This window comes from Sander vitreus, chromosome 14 (genome assembly GCF_031162955.1).
Source record: "Sander vitreus isolate 19-12246 chromosome 14, sanVit1, whole genome shotgun sequence".
In the NCBI taxonomy this organism is placed as follows: Eukaryota; Metazoa; Chordata; class Actinopteri; order Perciformes; family Percidae; genus Sander; species Sander vitreus.
Genome location: NC_135868.1, coordinates 16,029,133 through 16,049,615, shown reverse-complemented (window position 1 = coordinate 16,049,615; position 20,483 = coordinate 16,029,133). Strand labels below are relative to the sequence as shown.

Genomic DNA, 20,483 nt, shown 5'->3' with positions numbered 1-20,483 from the left:
ACACACACCACTTACTATGTCCCTTCTGTGAGGCAACAGCTGTAACATGTACTTGCTTTTAGCAAGAATAATACACCTTTTAGGTAAACAGAAGTGATTTTTTTATTAAAACAGTGAGTCATTACAGGTCTGTATGGCCCACTAAGAAAACAAAGCACTCATACCTAACACTTACTCAAGCCCCTAAACCATCCTAAAAGTGTTAAAAAATGTATGATGTTAGCTGCAGTTTAGGGATTTTTAACTGTAATAAATTGTATTTATTTAGTTTATAATAAAGCTTAACTGCTACATAACCTTACATATGCAATATGGAGGGAAAATCCCATTGAGAACATACAAAGGGTCAAATATTTGTGAGGAAAGTCAGCTATATCAAGAACTGTCTGTCTGTCTCCTTGACTCTCCCGAAAGTACAGGCCTGTTTCACAGCTGAGGCGCCCTGCTGAAGTCATTTGTTTTCAGTGGGTGACACTGACAACACCCACACTTTACCAAACCCCTCCTGTAGCCTCAATATGCCATTAAGTTGGCTGTCATGGACACTTTCTTGAATCCTCACTGACAGAAGGTCCAAATGGATGTTACATTAACTGCAGTGCCCTGCACCCTGCCAAGTAAGACACGCCTGTTTGACTTTAAGTTGGAAAAGTAAGTGAGATCATGACGAGGTATTCAGTGTAATCCAATATTTACAGAACATTCATTGAGCAAAACCTGAGATGGGGTAGTAATGGAATCAGGGTGGCTTGAAGAAAGTTGTGTGTATGCATGAAGGCATGTGTGTATGTAGGCCCTAAAAGAACCCACTGGATCATAGTGTTAAAATTGGCATTCATCTAATAATTGACTTGCTCTCTGAGCTACTGTGTAATCTTATTTTGAAAGAGCCACAATGGTTTCAGAAAAACCCCAAGGAAAAGGCTATGGCTATAATTCAAACAATGCATGCAACTGCTTTTAGATTAGCACAATTATCAGCTCTATCCACATGCAGCAGAACACTTAACAGAGCACGGCTAAAGCTCTTATCTTCAGCAGTCAATTATAAATACCAATTTAATATTTTTTTATGTGCTGAATGAGCCTGACCCTTGATGAGTAGTAATCTAATCTAATTTCCATTTTTAAACATATTTACTATACCTCCATTTTTCCAGTGGTACTATGTTCTCCACTTTGCTTTGTTTGCCTCCCACAGACAAACAGACGGAAAAAGGTGAAAAGATACTGATTGAAATGACAAGAATTATAATAATATATTTGGTGCGTTGTGTGGTCTGTTCAAAGCATCTCAAAGCGTCAGACTATGCAGACGAATAATCAATACCAAATCAGTTACATCTCCTCAGCAAGGAAATGCAATTTATGTTTTGCTATACATTAGCGCCATCTAGCGAACGGTCATTTCACTTGAAGGAAGTGACGTCTCAGACTCCTACCAATCAACAGTCGTGGCTCAAAATTCGAACGTCAACTTGCGGATAGTCGGAATCGGACATGATGTGATAAATTGATTGTATTGCAGCCTAACTTTAAAGTATTTTGTTGAAGCGATCATTTACCCACCAAATAGCTTAGCGATATACACGTGCAAGTAAGTTAAAGTTTACGTTGTTTTCAAATATGACGTCAGACTGCAGCTACTGAAGTTAGCTTGTTGGATTGACTTAAATAGCATGCTAACCGAGTTAGCATGTTAGCTTAGTCATTTGTTTTGCTATGATTCATCAGTAGGCTACGTTGTTGATAAGTTGGATAACGTAAAAAGAAACTTTAAACTAATCATAGATCCCGAGCCATGGTGAAAGAACGGGCTCAGAAGAAGTCCTTCCAGCAGAGTCTGGAGGACATCAAGGAGAGGATGAAGGAAAAGAGGAACAAACGGCTGGCTAGCGCTTCAGCTCCCAGCAGAGGACGGTCCAGAATGATAAACAAAAGCAGTGGTAAGGAAATGAAGGCTTATCTTGCACGTCAACAATCATAGTTTAATGTACGTTTAGGACTTTTCCCACAATTATGTAGACTATTAACGTAAGTGCTTGTAATTGCCATAACCGTGACATGAATAGATGCAGATGTGCAGAATATGTAGACATGCAGATGACATTTTGCCTTAAAAAAAAAAAAGCTCTATCCTGTATTTTCTCCCAGTGGCTAACTCTAGCCATCAAACCATCTTGAAGGGTGTCCAGCTGAACAACAAGGTGCTGGCTGTAGCCCTGCAAGCTGAAAAGGAAAAAGTGAGACAGTCCAATGCAGTGATCCTGCAGCTGAAAAGGGAGCAACAGGCCCTGTTTCTTCACCTACTTCTGCTTAAGAGGAAGCTCAAAGAGCAGGAATCTCTGGCAGTGAGTGCTTCAGAGGTCTGTGGTCTGTCCTTTTTGTTTGTTGATTACCAATCCTGGCTAACGTGCATTATTTTTAAGTACTGCGTGCCATTGTACAGATTTTTTTTTCTTTTCTCTCTGTGTTGATTTAGAATAAATCTGCGACCATCCTTGTTGAACCAAAACCCTGTGTGGATTCAGCCAGGTAAAAAAAGAAGAAAAAAAAAATGTCATTGCATGAACTTTGATGACATTTTTATCTGAGGATCAGGATTATCAAGATCTATTACCTTTCAATTTACAGGAGAAAGCGGACCAGCCAGGACCTTGATATGACCATTGTGTGCAAAGCCTCACCAAATTGTACAGGTAAACAAACACACACACACACACACAGACACTACTACTATTAATATTAAGGATTAGCTATAATAGTTAACTCATTGACAGCTGAGTAATTTTTAATTGAAATAATTGTTCAACATTCTGCTAAGAGTGTTATTTGTAGATCTGCAGAAACAATTTAAATACAGGCTGTTCTTCAGATCCCCTAGGTGACTGTTTTAATAAACTATTGTATGTATCCAAACAACTAAACTGTGCTTTTTTTTTCACAGACCCTCAGCCCTCTGAAAAAAATGCACAACCTGGCAGGCAGATTGCCCTGCCATCTACAGTGGGTGTGAGGCGTCGCCATGCAGATAGAAGAAGCAGGAGGAGGTCTGAGCGTGTGCAAGAAAAGAGGTCGTCGAGTGAGGGGGACCAGATCGCAGGCTTGGGTACTTTGATAGCAAGTCCTATCCGCAGTGACGGTGAAAATATGAATCGGCCACAGCAAGGAGCAGAACCAGATTTAGCGGACCCCGTTGACATTCAGGAGTTTCAGCATTCTACTCCTGAACCTGTCCCACCCAAAACCACCACCAACAACAACAACCACCAACAGCGGCCCAGCAGGAAAAAAGCCCAGCAGCAGCCCCGCACCAAACCAGAACCTGTTGCACGTAAAGTGGAGAGAGGCCGCAAACCAGACCGTGCCCCATTAAAGAAACCTTGGGAAAATCCAAAACCCAGAGCTCGCTCCAAGAGTCGGGACCGGTCAGCCACACGGGCCAAAACAGCACCTCCGTCACAGGGGAATAAGCTCAACACCTCACTGGGATTTAATGACACGTTTGACTTTGACTGTGAAGGGGCGGTTCACGTCACACCGTTTAGGGCCAAGGCAGAGGACAATCAGCCATCCACGCCCATCAACAAAGAGACTCTCCAAACTAGAGCTTCACCTGTGATTTCCAAAGAGAATGAATCCAGCTCGTCATCACCATCTTCTGAATCGGAGGACAGCCTTTATGTCCCTCAGAAGAGCAGACGGAGACAGACTTCCCCTGACAAGACCAAAGTGGTCACCACTCGTAGAGGCCAGCCTCCTAAAGTCATCAAACAGAAAGAAAACATCCCTCCAGAACAGGAGATTTCCGGTAAGCTTTTAGGTTTGTTGTTCACAACTTCAACTTCATGTTTAATTTGTGGTTTATTAGAGTTAAGATGGTTATAATTAAACAATGTAATCCTTGTTTTGTGTTTTTTTTTTTCCTAGTCTTTAGAGATGAGGAGTCAAGCCCTATGGCTGTAGAGCCTGAAAAGGAAGAAGCTTATAACTCCCCTGACACAAGCTTCTCTAACAGTCCTGACCCGGCAAGTGAGTAAATAGTTAGGAACACGTCGACTTTGTGTCTCTTAAAGGACAATTCCGGCGCAAAATGAACCTAGGGGTTAATAACCTATGTGTACAGAGTCGATCGTTCTCTGGGATATGTTTTCATGCTAATCGAATGTGTCTCTAGCTTGAAACAAGCTACTGCAAACCGGTGATTCGATGACCTTACTGTCTGATTCTGTGACCTATAGCAAAGACGTCAGGGTGGATTGTTGTAAAAGTTGCATGGCTCATTTTTGCACTTGAATGTCTGTTTTTTGCTGATGGTAATTTGTGAATTTAAGATGGTTACGTGTTTGTTTTTGCCCTGGTTTTTCAGAGCCTCACAGAGGGGTTATTGAGAAGAATTGTTTGCTGGCTGTCAGCCCTCTGGTTGAAGTGGAGATGATGAGAATAGACAACGTCCTGTCCAATTTGGATTCCTCCGGTGAAGCTCCTCCTCTTTTACCCCAGCAAACAACCCAGAGGGTCAAGACGTGCAAAAAACGTACGTTTCATTGTCATTGCCCAAACCTGATTGTCGAAATAAAATCTCAGTTTGACTGCTAAAAGACAAGAGCTTCGTCACAATAATAGTAGGCACTTGGGAGGCTTGGCCAGATCACATTTTCATTGCGTTGGCTTCCTTGCACTCTGTCTTTTATCTGCTCACTGGTGTGCGCACATGAATACACACACAACTCTTGTTTCTTTTTCTCGCTTTTGGATCACATCTTCCTTCACGTTTCTACAGGTAGGCTTGGTGTAAGGACAGCAGGGCGGGGCTTGAGTCTGTGTGATGTGACCAATCTGTCCCCTGCAGCCTGTCGCAAGTTCTCCTGTGTTGGCTTACGGCCCTCTGATGCCCGATGCTCCACCCCTGTTCCTGCTCGCAAGCGGCGCTGCACTATGGCGGTAGACTACACAGAACCCACGCTTAATGCGTAAGTTCACATATTGATGCTGCCCTTACTATAAATAGTTTAAGATATGTTCACATTTTACTCTATATAATGCTTAACAACTACATTGCCATCTTGACAGGAAACTTCGGCGTGGAGACAAATTCACAGACTTGCAGTTCCTCCGCTCTCCTATTTTCAAGCAGAAGTCTGGCAGGAGGTCTGCGCAGAAATCAAGGAATTCCATTAGCAGCCAGCCGCCATTTGAGAAATACAATGAGTCATTTGTTGGATGTCGCTGAAGGAAGCTACCTTGTTGAGTGTTGGCTGGCATTGTCAGTTTTAATGTGGTTTCTTAGTTTTGACAAGTGATAATTTTGTTTTTTACTCTCAATGTTGTATTTCTTTATGTGATGAAGAACAACTTTGATCTGTTTTAGATGTTATTTTTGTGACTTTACTCTCTTGCATTCCTGCTCATTATCTCTAGCTAAATGTATTAATGGCCATTTTATCAAGTTGGCCAGATTTTCCAATTTTATTTATCATTATCTTCAATTCTGTATGTTTTAAGTATGAGATCATGAATTAGTACTTGTATTATCATCTAATAAATTCTATGTATGCTGTGACAATAAATGCGGTTTCTTAATTTTTTTCTATTGCAAGTGTATGTTTATATTAATGGCTGTGGCAGAGTGACAATGCATTCAAAGTGTCTGCTGGGTATTAAAAAGTATTACAAGTTAATAAATCAATATAGTGACAAGGCCAATTAACATGTTTTCTGAGATATAAACGTTTGTAGCTTGTTTTAAATATGTATATGTGTTCAAAGAGGTTGTATGTTATCCTTTAATCATCATGTAGGCACGTTGTGGGTTTCTGTCGTTTATGAAATCCTTCTGTTTCTGACATCCTCTGAAAAGGACAACTGTTTCTACGCTCACTGACCAACAGAAGCTTGATAATGTTATGCGAAGGTCCCTACTACCTAACTATATTATGACATGATGAATTTGTGATTACTTATTTTACGACGTACTGTGATTATTTTATGGCATACTATACATTGACTTTTAATGACATACACTACTATTACTTTTTATGATTTACTTAAACAGAATTTTTATGACATACTACTTTTTATGACATACTATACTATGAATTTTTATGTGACATACTATACTATGACTTCATATGACATACTATAATATTACCTTTTATGACATACTATAACTGACATACTATGAGTTTTTGTGACATGCTATACTATGACTTTTAATGGTATACTATAACTGACTTTTTATATGGCATACTATACTTTGACTTAAAATGGCCTACTATGCTAAGACTTTATATGACATAATACACTGACTTTTTATGACATACTATAATATGACTTTTTTATGACATGCTATACTATGACTTTTAATGGTATACTATGACTTTTTATGACATGCTATACTATGACTTTTTTATGACATACTATACTATGATTTTTTATAGGACATACTATACTATTACTTTTTATCATATACTATACTATGACTTAATGGTATACTATGACTTTTTGTGACATACTATATAATATGACTTTTTTGACATACTATAGTATGGCTTTTTTATCACTTTTTTCGACCTACTATACTATGGCTTTTTTATCACTTTTTTCGACATAATATACTATGACTTTTTTCGACATACTATACTGTTAGGGAAATTATGATACATATTTTCTCTCTTGTTATTTATTAAACTGTTTGCATAGAATAATATTATAGTGATTACTATTCTTCTTGTCTGTTAAATTAAACTATTTGCATAGTAAGAAAACATAACACTACTTGTTCCCACAAGATAACATGGAGTCATTGGCTATTTTGATTGGGGCGCGAGGACAGAACATGCATCTCTCTAACCAGATAAAGGGAACGCCATCGAGTCTGACCAGATAGAGGAGACAACATCTAAACTGACAAGATAGACAATTGACGACATCAAATTCTGTTATGATTGTATTTCACACATAAATAAGCTACTATTTGAGGCTTACGTTAGTCACTTTCTGTACTTGTGCTGTGAGTCCTGTAAACTGATTCTACTTGCAAGTAAATTAAACTTTATTATAACTTCAGTGGTTCCGTCTATCCTTTGATAATGTAATTATTCTAACATATACAATGGCTTTTTTATCACTTTTTTGACATACTATACTATGGCTTTTTTGTCGCTTTTTTCAACATACTATAACATGACTTTTTTCGACATACTATACTATGGCTTTTTGTCACTTTTTTTGACATACTATACTATGCTTTTTTATCACTTTCCTTCGACATACTATACTATGACTTTTTTTTAATCACTTTTTCGACATACTATATTATGGCTTTTTTTATTACTTTTTCGACATACTGTACTATGGCTTTTTATCACTTTTTTTGACATACTATACTATGACTTTTTCTTATCACTTTTTCGACATACTGTACTATTGATTTTTTTCACTTTTTTCAACATATTATAACATTCCTTTTTTCAACATACTATACTATGTCTTTTTATCACGTTTATCACTATGGCTTTTTCAACACCGTTTTTTGATATACTGTACTAAGGCTGTTTTATCACTTTTGTCGACATACTATACTATGGCTTTTTTTTTTTAAATCAATTTTATCGACATACAGTACTATGGCTGTTTTCAACATACTATACTATGGTATTTTTGACATACTATACTATGGCTTTTTATGCATTTTTTCGACATACTATACTATGGCTTTTTTATGCATTTTTTCGACATACTAAACAATGGCTTTTTCATCACTTTTTTTGAAATACTATACTATGGCTTTGTCGACATTCTATACTATGGCTTTTTTTCTCTTTTTTTCCACATACTATACTATGGCTTTTTTATCTCTTTTTTTGACATACTATACTATGGCTTTTTTTATCACTTTTTTTTCGACATACTATACTATGACTTTTTTCGACATACTATACTATGGCTTTTTTATCACTTTTTTTTCAACATACTATACTATGGCTTTTTTTCTCTTTTTTTCCACATACTATACTATGGCTTTTTCCACATACTATACTATGGCTTTTTAATCATTTTTTTTGACATACTATACTATGGCTTTTTTTAATCTCTTTTTTCAACATACTATACTATGACTTTTTCCACATACTATACTATGGCTTTTTTAATCACTTTTTTCAACATACTATACTATGGCTTTTTTTAATCACTTTTTTCAACATACTATACTATGACTTTTTCGACATACTATACTATGCTTTTTTATCACTTTTTTCAACATACTATACTATGGCTTTTTTTAATCACTTTTTTCAACATACTATACTATGACTTTTTTCGACCTACTATACTATGGCTTTTTTATAAGTTTTTTTGACATACTAAACTATGGCTTTCTTATCACTTTTTTTTACTATACTATGGCTTTTTTGACATACTATACTATGGCTTTTTATCACTTTCTTTCGACATACTATACTATGGCTTTTTCTATCACTTTCTTTCGACTTTTTCGACATACTATACTATGGCTTTTTCTATCACTTTCTTTCGACTTTTTTCGACATACTATACTATGGCTTTTTTATGCACTTTTTTTGACATACTAAACTATGGCTTTCTTATCACTTTTTTTTACTATACTATGGCTTTTTTGACATACTATACTATGGCTTTTTATCACTTTCTTTCGACATACTTAACTATGGCTTTTTCATCACTTTCTTTCGACATACTATACTATGGCTTTTTCTATCACTTTCTTTCGACTTTTTCGACATACTATACTATGGCTTTTTCTATCACTTTCTTTCGACTTTTTCGACATGCTATACTATGGCTTTTTTATGCATTTTTTTGACGTACTATGCAATGGCTTTTTCATCACTTTTTTCGACATACTATATACTATGACTTTTTCAACATATACTATGGCTTTTTTTATAACTTTTTTGAAATACTATACTATGGCTTTTTTATCACTTTTTTCAACATACTATACTATGGCTTTTTCGACGTACTATACTATGGCTTTTTAATATTTTTTTTTGACATACTATGGCTTTTTTTAATCACTTTTTTTCGATATACTATACTGTGACTTTTTTTCGACATACTATACTATGACTTTTTCGACATACTATACTATGGCTTTTGTATCACTTTTTTGAAATACTATACTATGGTTTTTATTACTTATTTTCGACGTATTATGCAATAGCTTTTTCAACACTTTTTTGCCTTATATCAGTGGCTTGCGGCTGCGAGGTAAAATTGTAATCTCAAAATGACAAGGTTGGCTGTTCAATCACAGGCTTCTCAGCGTCTTAAATAAAGTGTTGGTGTACTATACTACTGCATTTTATCACTTTTTTCGACATACTTTACTATTGCTTTTTATCACTTTCTTTCGACATACTATACTGTGACTTTTTCATCTCTTTTTTTGAAATACTATACTATGGCTTTTTCGACATACTAAACTATGGCTTTTTCATCACTTTTTTCGACATACTTTACTATGGCTGTTTTTGCCATATATTGGTGGCTTGTGTCTGTGAGGTAAAATTGTAGTCTCAAAACCACAAAGTTAGCTGTTCAATCCCAGGCTTCTCAGTCCCTTAATAAAGTGATTACATACTATACTATCGCTTTTTATCAATTTTCTTCGACATACTATACTGTGACTTTTTCGACATACTATACTATGACTTTTTCGACATACTATACTATGGCTTTTTATCACTTTTTTGACATACTAAACTATGGCTGTTTTATCACTTTTTTCGATATACTATACTATGGCTTTTTCGACAAACTATACAATGGCTTTTTCATCACTTTTTTCGACATACTATACTATGGCTGTTTTTCACATATATTGGTGGCTTGTGTCTGCGAGGTAAAATTGTAGTCTCCAAACCACAAAGTTGGATGTTCAATCCCTCGCTTCTCAGCCCCTTAATAAAGTGTTGACATGCTATACTGTGGCTTTTTGTCACTTTCTTTCGACATACTATACTATGACTTTTTTCACATACTATACTGTGGCATTTTTATCACTTTTTTGACATACTAAACTATGTTTTTTTTGTCACTTTCTTTCGACATACTATACTATTACTTTTTCGACATTCTATACTATGGCTTTTTCATCATCACCTTTTTTCGACATACTATACTGTGACTTTTTCGACATACTATACTATGACTTTTTCCACATTCTATACTGTGGCATTGTTATCACTTTTTTGACATACTATACTATGGTTTTTTTATCACTTTTTGGACATATTTTACTATGGCTTTTTTCACTGTTTTCAACATACTATTTTATGGCTTCTCAGCCCCTTAATAAAGTGTTGACATGCTATACTATTGCTTTTTATCATACTGTATGACTTAGTATGACATACCATACTATGACTTTTTTCAACATACTATAGTATGACTTTTTATCACATACCGGTACTATACTACTGTATGACATACTATGACTTTTCATCACATACTATACTATGACTTTTAATGACATACTATACTATGACTTTTTATGACATATTATACCATGACTTTTTATGACATAGTATACTGACTTTTTAAATGACATACTATACAATGATGTACTATACTATGAGTTTTTATGACATACTATATACTATGACTTTTTATGACATACTTTATTATGACTTAATGAGTTTTTTTTACAACATAGTATATTATGACATTTTCATAGCATATTATACGATGACTTTTAAATTGTTTTTTATAAAAAAAAATGCATTTAAAAGAAATGTATTACACAATGACTCTTTACTATACTATGACTTTTTTATGACATACTATACTATGACTTTTTATGACCTTTTTGATGGCATACTATACTAGGACATGTTTTATAGTAGAATATACTATTACAATTTGTAGCCCTTATCTGATTTGAAAGGCTAATAAAGAGCTGTGTCATGTCATGTTTGCATCATGTGAGGGCTAGGAAAACCTTTGACATCCTTGAGTTAAAAAAACTACAGACACTAAATTAGCCTCACTTCTGTTTTATTCAGTCTATAAAATAGGGCTAATACTATGTAATTAAAACCAGTTGTACAAAGAGCATGAAATATTTTTTCCAGACATATTACAAAATGTATTTTTTTCCTAAAGTTTGAAAAGTACAAACACCTTTTTACAAAACAGCAAAACTACATAGTATTGCACAATCTTTTCATTTATCTCTAAAGTATAAAGTTATCAATCTCCATCTGCAGGACAAAAAAAAAGAATAAATTAAGACCTTGTCTTAAGCATAATTCTTTTAAATTACAGAACATAAATAAGAATAAACTTTAGATAATTGAATTAGTCCTTAGTCAACAGCGATAATTTATACCTAAAACAAATTCTGAAGAAAAGAAGATGCTGTTATTAACTAATACTTGGAAAAATAAAAGTGCATTTCGATAGTCAAACTGCCCTATGCGGCTAATAGGGAAAAAAGAGATTCTTTTTTTGTTCTGAAACAGAAAATATATGTTATATACACATTTAAAATATACAGCGGAAATAAGTGCTTTAAAATAATTCAAATCTGTACAAATGTAAAGTATGTATTCCTCTTTTGGCAGGATGAACTCATCATAGACAAACTTTGCTCACAGGAATAAAGTAAAGTAGACAGGAAAACCTGAACTCTCAGTCACATTCCTCACACGTAGCACTTGTGTAATGACTTAAAACATTGTAGATGTGATTACTGCTCCTGACAACTCTACCTGAGTCAACTGAGAGGAATTAGGCAGACATTTAAAAAGGCAGGGGATGAAAGTATGAAAAGAAAGGAGAGAAGCGAGGGAGAGAGACAAAGTAAGGTGTATGGTGAATCTCCAATCAGCTGTCATTCTGTGTCGCCTTTCAACGTCTAACACACAAATAATAACGGAAGTTTTCAGCCCTGTTTTTTTTTCACTATTACACCTTCCACTGTCCTGTTTTTCCATGGGACTTTGGGCTATGTGATGAAATATGAAGACACAATGCTTCTTTTGCTTAATGTTAGCAACAGTCTCACAGGCCTTCAATGAGGCCTTCCCTTGTGGCCTATCTTTCAGTGTTTATATCAGTCTAAGCTACTGATCTGGGCCGGCATGCATCAAACATAAAAAGAGTGCTGATGTGAGACCCGTTTCCACCTTTTAAGATATGGGTTTCTGAAACCTAATCGCTCCAGTATCAGTAGTCCTATTCTTAACTTCTCCATGCATATACTGTAGCTGTCTTCTGCATTACCCATGACCTAACCTTAACCATTTATAGTGCGAGTCTCATCTTTTGTTAAGGTGTTACGAAACTTCTTCTTCCTCTTTTTTACTTCTCGATGAGGCCTGCTTCTTTGATCTTAGTGTAGAAGAATTTCTCCAGTAAGTTGGCACACTTGTAGTACTCGCTCTCTGGAGGGTTGTATTCACGACAGTTGGTGAAGATGCGCTGCATGTCAGCCATGAACAACTTGCGTGTTGTGTAGTACCTGCTCTTCAGGCGCTCGCTCATTGTCTTAAGGTCTGTTAGGAGAGAAAAAATGTGAAGTCTATAATTTACACTGCTTTTGAATTTTTGACTGTCGGTTGTATATGTACGCTACCAAACCCAGAGCTCCTCTCTTTATGCACACTTCATTCTTCATTTGATACGACTGGCACTTGGGTAGCAACTATGAGTAAGCGCAACTGGAATGTGCTAAATGCGATGCACTGTAGCTGCTAAATCTTCAAATCCAAAATACAAGTGCAAACTATTTTTGAATGGACTAACAAAATTGGAGCATGGTACACAAATACTGTAGAAAGGTTTAGCAATTCCTCTCATTGGAGACCAACCTTCAGCCAGAAAAAAAAGCCTCAAACCCAGCATGCCTCTGTCCTGCTGATGTTTCCTTGAACCTCTTCTGCAATGCCTTACTCCTCATTAGTATTTTTTTTTATCATTCATTATTGTAAATAATTAGGTCTGCCTATTAAATCCTCTATACTCAGATACAGTATACATACCCATGGGGAAGCGAATGACTTGGTAGTACCCAGGTGCCTCTGTTTTCTTCACTGGCTCCATGAAAGGCCAGCCATTTGGATGACTCTAAGACATAAAAAAAATAGTCTGGTAAGAATAAAATTTGTGTATGTATTAGAGCAGAGATCTTCAACAGGGGGTTCGGGACCCTTAGGGGGTCCTCAAAGTTACTGCAGGGGGGCCGCCAAATTATAGTATAATGTATAATAATTTGTATAATGTTTTGAAAGTTTTGTCAAAAATGAAAATGTCTTAACATGAATCCAACATATTATTGGCTTAGTATTCTATGTACTGAAAAGGTATGTAAAAAGGCTTTAGGATGCCCACACGTTACTGCAGGCCCAGTTTAATATGCAAGTACATTTTATACAATACATGTAGTAGGAGGTCCCTGATCCGTCTCTCTCAGTTAAGGGGTCTGTGGCTTAAAAAACATTGAAGACCCCTGTGTTAGAGGATCACTGTATGTGTGTGTCTCTCCCTCACCTTCACATGCTGGAGGATGGTCTTCAGAGTACTGTACAGTTGATCTGGGTCCTTCATTTCCTTTCTACAAGTACAATAAGTAACAGATAACAACATGAAGTTTGACATAAGCCAAGTCATCGTGTGAAGCAATAGAAAAGGCATTCTGCTAAGTTCAAATCTTGTACAGTAGAGTCACACTTACCCTTTGCCCACAGGCTTCCAGCCAGTTTCACCTGTTGATATAAAGAAACTAAAATTTACCTCATAAGTCATACGAAATACACCCATAAATGTTAAATACAAATAATGTAAAAGAAAGATATACTGCATACTGTAAAGTCAATACTGTAAGTAACCTACGTATGCCAGGAATGCTCTCAATGGGAATCTGCCGAACTCCTTCCTTGAAACAGGAAAGCCCCGGATAGACTTTTCTGATCTGAGCCTGCTTCCTCTCTATCAGCTTCTTGATGATCTGAGGGAGACAAATATGATTAACAGATAGTGAGTGCAGGGACAAAAATATAAAAGGAGGCATTTAAACTTGATTTGAATGCAAAAAAAAAAAACACACCTCCTTCTGTTTCTTGATAATGACAGAAAACTCTGTGTACGGAATGCTGGGGTTGAGTTCACAGCCCATGAGTGTGGCTCCTTCATAGTCCTTGATGTAGCCCACATATTTGGCCTTGGGAACCTTGATGTCCTTTGAGAAACCCTGAAAGGGAGGAGATATCTGTTTTCTTGCAGCTGTAATTATACCACTACAAAAATGAGCCCACTAAAAAACATCACATATGTAATTTCGTATTTATTTTCATTATGACACCTTAACACCAAAAAAATGAAACGTAAAAGTAAGTGAAAACAGTACAAAAGCTGCCAAGTGGTAGTAATTGTACTTGTAGAAATGTTAGGGTTAGTAGCGTAAAACAAGACAGATTGCAGCAGTATCAAAAATAGCAAAGTTCAAAACAATATATTAACACTGGAAACAAGTGAAATTAAATCAAATGGTTCTTCTGTTTTTGCAGATCATGTAAAGGTTTTTATGTATACACGCTGAAGAGGTTCAGGAGAGAAGGGGAAGTGAGAGAATATTGCATCGTGTGACCAAAGTAACCATAGAATTATAAGCATGTACCATGCACGTTAATGGACATAACATGTTACCTGCTTCTTGAAGTAGCCGATGGCATACTCATCAGCATAAGTAAGGAAGTTGAGGATTTCATGCTTTATGTGATATTCCTTCAGGTGGTTCATTAAATGGGTCCCATAACCCTAAAGCCACACATCCAAAAAAAAAGGCAACAGTCAAATCTGACCAATCAGATAGCATGAATTCACCAAGCTGTCAAACAGGAAGTGCTATTACCTTGACCTGTTCATTGGAGGTGACAGCACAAAAGACGATTTCCGTAAAGCCCTGCGATGGAAACATCCGAAAGCAAATCCCTCCGATCACACGGCCATCTTTGATTAGGGACAGGGTCTTGTGCTTCCTGTCAAAAAAATAAAAAGAGAGATGAATTTTAGTCAGAATGTGCCTCCGCTACATCTCATGATGAGTGATGATAAAGTACAGTTGCACTCACGGATCAAAGACCAGCCGCGTGATGTACTCCTTAGGCATGCGGGGCAGCTGGTGAGAGAAAACATTCTGGAGGCCGACGAGCCACATCAAGATCCTCTTATTAGGCTTCTGGTTTAGGGAGTTACCGATAACGTGGAATTCAATTACCCCCCTGCGCTCTTCTAGACGGGCAGCTTCATCGCGCGCAGAGTGAGCTGACAGCAGACTGGTCTGCACAGGAAGGAAGGTTTCAAATAATGATGATCACCTTTGTTCCTATCATCCCTGTCCTTCATCAAGCGTGAACAGATTACTACACACCACTCTTTACTACTGCACATCACTATTACTGAAATTATCTTGGATCATTAACAGGAGTAAGATATTCAAATGTAGTTAAACATATGTTGTGTTTTTCTTTATTTCTACATTTCTTGCAAAATGAAGAACATTATTTTCCTCTATAAACTTGATATGACTTTCACGAACTATACTTTGGGCATACAAAATAAAAAATGTCAATACCCAACTCTAACTGAAAGCCAAAGGGAACTGGTTACCTCTGGAATGGCGGCAGGGTCGGTGATGGTTGCCATGACTTCATTGATGAGCTCCATGGGGATGTCGCCCACCACCCTGGGTCTCTTGTTTTCCTCATGGGGGAGAGGTTCTGAAGGTTTACGCTTTTCTCCAACTGTGATAATGCATGGACACAGAGGAAGGTACTGTTAACTTTTACATTTGCACTCCTAATATCTGCACTCTTCCCACTTTGTATTGCAACTGCTGCACAGCAATTTGCCTAACAAGATAAAGATAAATCTTTCTCATTACATCCAAATCTCAACAAGAAGTTACCCAGCATTTAATGTTAGCTTACTATGGGTTCATCTTCAATTGTTGCATATGCATGATGGGAAAACTGACATACTTTCATTAGGTTAGTAGCATTTCTAGGGGTTTTTCACTTCTATTTCTTGATACAGCTATAAGACCAACATTCACATTTTGAGTATTTGAGTAAGTTTGTTAGCTGTACCTATGGGACATTTCATTTAAAAAAAAACATTTCTTTAAAGCAATTGATAGAAATAAGTACTCAGATGGAGACGATGAATCTATGTTAGCTATGGAGGCTCAGGTGCAAACGCAACAATAACACAGACATGGTTTTAAATGTAAAACACAAGGCTAATTTTCCCTTAGTGCTCACTGTTTACTGTGAGATGTAATGTGGAATCATGGTAACCTTATGGGTAGTTACCGGTTTAACTGTAATACCTGGATTTGGTTCAAGTACAGAAGCAGTTTTCCTGGCAGGACTGACACTTCCGCAGGTGGACGGGTCCACTGACACAGGACTAGTGCTGTAGTACAATGGCCTGGCCACAGGGGGCGCACTGATAACTACAGAGCAACAGAGAGGACATTAGTAATACTGTGAGAACGTGTTTTTATTATCATATTCTTAAAGACATTTCTGTCTGAAGCCAGCTTGGCGTGTGTCTATGAGGGCGTGTGTTACCTGTATGGATAGGTATCTGCCCTGCTGGGGCTCCTGCCAAGAAGTCATGGCTCCAGATTGGAGAACTATGGCTGTACACCTCCTCCTCCAGCATAGACAGGAACCTGAGCCAAAGAAAACAAACCGAATACAACTTTAAACTTTAACGTTAAAAAAAGGTTGTCAAGCAGGCATATGTGGTTACTGTGTGGTTTGATATTGAAAATGTTCATGCATGAGTGTCTCTGCTGTGTGGTTAACTATATGTTTAGTCTGAATATATAATTAAGTTTCTGGTATATTCCTTTGTGTGTGATCTCTTACTTGGGAAAGTGTGTGAGAATGAGTGTGCGTTTCTCAGGCGGCAGCTTGTCCTTTTCCTGTCTGGCCTGCTCCAGCAGTTGTTTTCTCATCACAGTGAACACCGAACGCAACAGTGTGCGGCCGAAGATCTGAGTGGTCTCGTACCGGGGTAGACTGTCGCAGAACTGAGGCACATTGCAGTAGCAGAGCCATCTATAATGAGCACACCACAGAAATAACTATGACAGTAAACAGGTGTGATGCATGTTTAACAGGATATCTGGCAGAACATCTGGTAATGCTGCTACCTTGTGTAGTTGGCTTTGTATCCAGCTGCATCATCATTGGGAACCCTCTGGCGTCTCTGGGAGGGTGTCTCCAGCTGCCAGTAGTTGATCTGGTTGAGAAACATCTTGGCCAGCTCCATAATGGTTTGACGTTCCTTAGACGGCAGGTGGCTGAATTTGTACTGGACAAAATTGTTCACCCCCTATTTAGAAAAGAGAAGATAAATAAATGGGAATGTGGAAACACTGAAATTGTGTTGAATAGTGTTGCTTTTGTATTGCAGTTGATTACCTGCTCGATGCTGGGTTTTTCAAACGGAGGACTTTCCTGTGCTTCTAACGTCGGTTTACCCATCTGTAGGATGGATTTCCTCAACAGCTGAAAAATAAGCAGAAAAAGGGGAATGTTCACTTGTACACAATGCCAGTTGTAAATCCCATTTGTGTATTTTGATTGTAAAAGTGGAGGCTTACTTTGAAGAGGGAAAAGTAGACCTGTTTAGTGTCAGCATCCTCCTCTTTGTGAACACATGTGTAGAGATACTCCACATCCAGGACAATACCAAGAAGTCTGTTCATTTCCTCCTCTGAAACATTTTCTAGATGGGTCACATGATCACCTAGGAAGAAAAGAATAAACCTTAAAATGGTCTATCTATCTATTGTATATTTGGAGGTGGCAGTAGTCTATATCCACGACATTCCACTTCCGAGATTGCTCCGGTGCCGCAGGAAATTTCGCCAATGTCCGTTTTCTTCCGCTTTCTTTGTGTTGGAATTCTAAACCAGTGGATTTATGAGGACTATGGTTCACTGCTCCTCAGATCTCTGCAGGGTAAATTGAGACAGCTAGCTAGACTATCTGTCCAATCTGAGTTTTCTCTTGCGTGACTAAAACAACTTTTGCACGTACACGTTCCACCAAAACAAGTTCCTACCCGAGGCTATTTTGTAGCGGCACGTTTTTCTCCCATCCCGGAATGCTATGTGGACTAGCAAGACCCTCCTCCTCTGCAGCATGTGGAGGATGGTCTGGCAAAGGTAAAGATACTTTATTGTCACATACACATAGCATTTATCCCTCAAAGGAGCAGTGGGCAGCCATTTACAGCACCCGGGGAACAACAACTCCAGATCTGAGCCAGTGCCTTGATTAAGGGCACTGACTGGAGAACCTAGTACATGTTTTTTGATGGTGGGGGAAACCGGAGCACCTGGAGAAAACCCACGCAAACATACAAACTCTACACAGAAAGGCCCGGAATGACCTGGATTCAAACCCAGAACCTTTTTGCATTGAGGCCACAGCGCTAACCATTGGGCCACCATGCTGCGAGACTATGGTGGCAGTAGCTCAGTCCGTAGGGTGTTGGTTAGGGAACCGTGGAGTCTCTGATTTAAGTCCCTGTACGGACCGAAGTACAGAGTGTGAACTGGTAGCTGGAGAGATGCCAGTTCCCCTCCTGGGCACTGCCAAGGTGGTCTTGAGCAAGGCACCGAACCCCCCCAACTGCTCAGAGCTGCATTTGTGCATGTAAAAGGACCTGAGCATGTGTGTGTTATTTCAGGCCTGTGTATAACAACAGTGTGTAAGAACAGAGTATAAATTGTAATTTCTCCACTGAGGATTAATAAAAAGTATAAAATTAAATGAACTTATCCCATACTCTGTACTATTTAATATTATCATTAGCTGTAGCTTTTTCCCTAGACTTAATGACATACCCAAGGTGTGAGAGCAGCTCCGACAAGGCTCCTGCAGGTTTACTGTGCTGGACTGCTGGTCAGTTCGTGGGGGTGTAGGAGGGGGGTTCTGACTTTTCCAGCCATTACACTTACAGGCTCCCTCAGCCTAGGAAAAACACAGTTTAAATGAGTACAAGCAGGAATACAGATGAGTGTAAACCCATCTTATATCAAATTAACCACCCTTATCTGTGTAACATATGATTTATAATCAGCTGTCATAGTGAGTAGCTTTAAACTCATGCAGGTTTTAGGGATATTTTAAGGAAACAAGCATATATGAATTGTTTTCAGAAATTATTTGTTGTTTGTAAAGTTGGTTATGGTGCTTCATGACTGACAGGTGGAGTCATTTGCATACTACATCTGCTATTTAGCAGTGCTTAAAAGTAAACAGCATGGGCACTAACCATTTTCCTAGTAATGTTGTATTATTTTAATACAGTGAGTAAATGGGCCATAGCAGCATACATACATTTTAAAACGTCATGTTAATGGAGATTTGTTATGACTGAATCTGTACTGTATCAGGAGGTGCGGTGAAGAGGCCTGTCAGCGTCAGCTGGAGCTGCCGCACTGAGCATGCGCCTTGAAACAACAACAAACTCCGCCCCTCCAGCAGCTGTCACCCTGTCAAAACAAAGACCCAGTCCCTCTCTGCGTATGATATACTGCATAAAACCAATAAAATCCACTCTATTTAACACCGTGCGTTGACAGACGGCACGGGGACACTGAATAATTTCCTGTGGAAAACCTGTGGACCGCGCACGAACATACACACACTGGGATGCAGCCCTTGTGCACACAGCCAGCTACTCCCAAGTTCCAGCGCCAAGCCAATGTTTACGTTCACCGACCCCCCACCTGGACAAAAACATTAACATTGTACATACAGTGGACAGCGTGCAGCTGTAAGGTCCCTGCTTAAAAGTCCTGCAACAATAACGCCGGCATTAACTAGATTATTAATATAGTTCTTTCAATATTTGCTTCGCGCATGCTAAATGAAAAAAATGAAGTGCGGCAATGGCTTCCTTTGCTGCGCTTGCATTTTGTAAACTATTGCAACGAAGCCCAAGAAATACGATTCATTAAGAATGAACCGCTTTAACCGCTGTGTTTAAAAAGTCAGCCATCTGCATACTTTGCAGGATGAATACACTCCGAGTTTTTCCAGTTTCTTCGGCCGAGGTGAAGAGCGGAGTTGCGCCTTCTTCACGGCGATACGTGCGGATCCTCCAGCGGCGCCGGAGCCCTCCGTCCCCCCGGCTCCAGGAGCGGCCGGAACCAGGCCCGATGCACCGATGGCCGGCGAACCTTGCTGAATCCCAGCGCTGTCGGCCATGATTCACACGGAATCCCGACGGGACCGCCGGCCCGGGAAATATTCGCTCTGCCGTCCGCTCTATTCCACAAGCGGATGATCAGACATGGCGCTCATCCTTATTTTCAATTTCTCACTGTAGGCCCATTTTCCTCCGCTAGGGGACAGAAATGGGATAGGCCAAATCCACTACAATTCAGACGAGAGGTCACAAAATGCAAC

At 38.3% G+C, this 20,483-nt stretch overlaps 2 protein-coding genes across 4 annotated transcripts; one reads left to right on the top strand and one right to left on the bottom strand.

Moving 5' to 3' along the window:
* Nucleotides 1–1,466: 1,466 nt before the first annotated feature.
* sgo1 (shugoshin 1) lies at nucleotides 1,467–5,588 on the top strand. 3 transcript variants are annotated; one of them, XM_078268181.1, is made up of 10 exons: nucleotides 1,467–1,597; nucleotides 1,792–1,946; nucleotides 2,155–2,366; nucleotides 2,483–2,535; nucleotides 2,635–2,699; nucleotides 2,948–3,811; nucleotides 3,931–4,032; nucleotides 4,370–4,537; nucleotides 4,853–4,973; nucleotides 5,074–5,588. In XM_078268181.1, the coding sequence occupies exons 2-10, from the start codon at nucleotides 1,802–1,804 to the stop codon at nucleotides 5,231–5,233; spliced, it is 1,890 nt and encodes a 629-aa protein (XP_078124307.1). In that variant the 5' UTR covers nucleotides 1,467–1,597; nucleotides 1,792–1,801; the 3' UTR covers nucleotides 5,234–5,588. The 3 variants fall into 3 exon arrangements, with proteins under 3 accessions (XP_078124307.1, XP_078124304.1, XP_078124306.1); XM_078268178.1 differs by having other exon boundaries at nucleotides 4,784–4,973; XM_078268180.1 differs by having other exon boundaries at nucleotides 1,467–1,946; nucleotides 4,784–4,973.
* A 6,533-nt stretch (nucleotides 5,589–12,121) lies between these two features.
* On the bottom strand, nucleotides 12,122–20,405 carry kat2b (K(lysine) acetyltransferase 2B). Its single transcript, XM_078267838.1, has 18 exons — nucleotides 20,082–20,405; nucleotides 18,914–19,040; nucleotides 17,663–17,808; nucleotides 17,481–17,567; nucleotides 17,210–17,391; nucleotides 16,923–17,114; nucleotides 16,620–16,723; nucleotides 16,376–16,501; nucleotides 15,655–15,788; nucleotides 15,117–15,325; nucleotides 14,897–15,023; nucleotides 14,692–14,802; nucleotides 14,093–14,236; nucleotides 13,879–13,993; nucleotides 13,721–13,751; nucleotides 13,537–13,600; nucleotides 13,029–13,113; nucleotides 12,122–12,542 (listed from the first exon to the last, which is right to left on the bottom strand). Exons 1-18 carry the CDS (start codon nucleotides 20,280–20,282, stop codon nucleotides 12,349–12,351), a joined length of 2,379 nt encoding a protein of 792 aa, XP_078123964.1. The 5' UTR covers nucleotides 20,283–20,405; the 3' UTR covers nucleotides 12,122–12,348.
* Nucleotides 20,406–20,483: the final 78 nt, after the last annotated feature.

Excerpts from the sequence above, each read along its gene's own strand:
- sgo1 (XM_078268178.1), top strand. The coding sequence starts at position 1,802 with ATGGTGAAAGAACGGGCTCAGAAGAAGTCCTTCCAGCAGAGTCTGGAG. Across the intron at positions 3,812-3,930 it reads TCCAGAACAGGAGATTTCCG|TCTTTAGAGATGAGGAGTCA; the intron begins GTAAGCTTTTAG and ends TTTTTTTCCTAG. Across the intron at positions 4,974-5,073 it reads ACAGAACCCACGCTTAATGC|GAAACTTCGGCGTGGAGACA; the intron begins GTAAGTTCACAT and ends CCATCTTGACAG.
- kat2b (XM_078267838.1), bottom strand. The coding sequence starts at position 20,282 with ATGGCCGACAGCGCTGGGATTCAGCAAGGTTCGCCGGCCATCGGTGCA. Across the intron at positions 17,809-18,913 it reads GAGCTGCTCTCACACCTTGG|GTGATCATGTGACCCATCTA; the intron begins GTATGTCATTAA and ends TTTTCTTCCTAG. Across the intron at positions 15,326-15,654 it reads ACCCTGCCGCCATTCCAGAG|ACCAGTCTGCTGTCAGCTCA; the intron begins GTAACCAGTTCC and ends CTTCCTGTGCAG.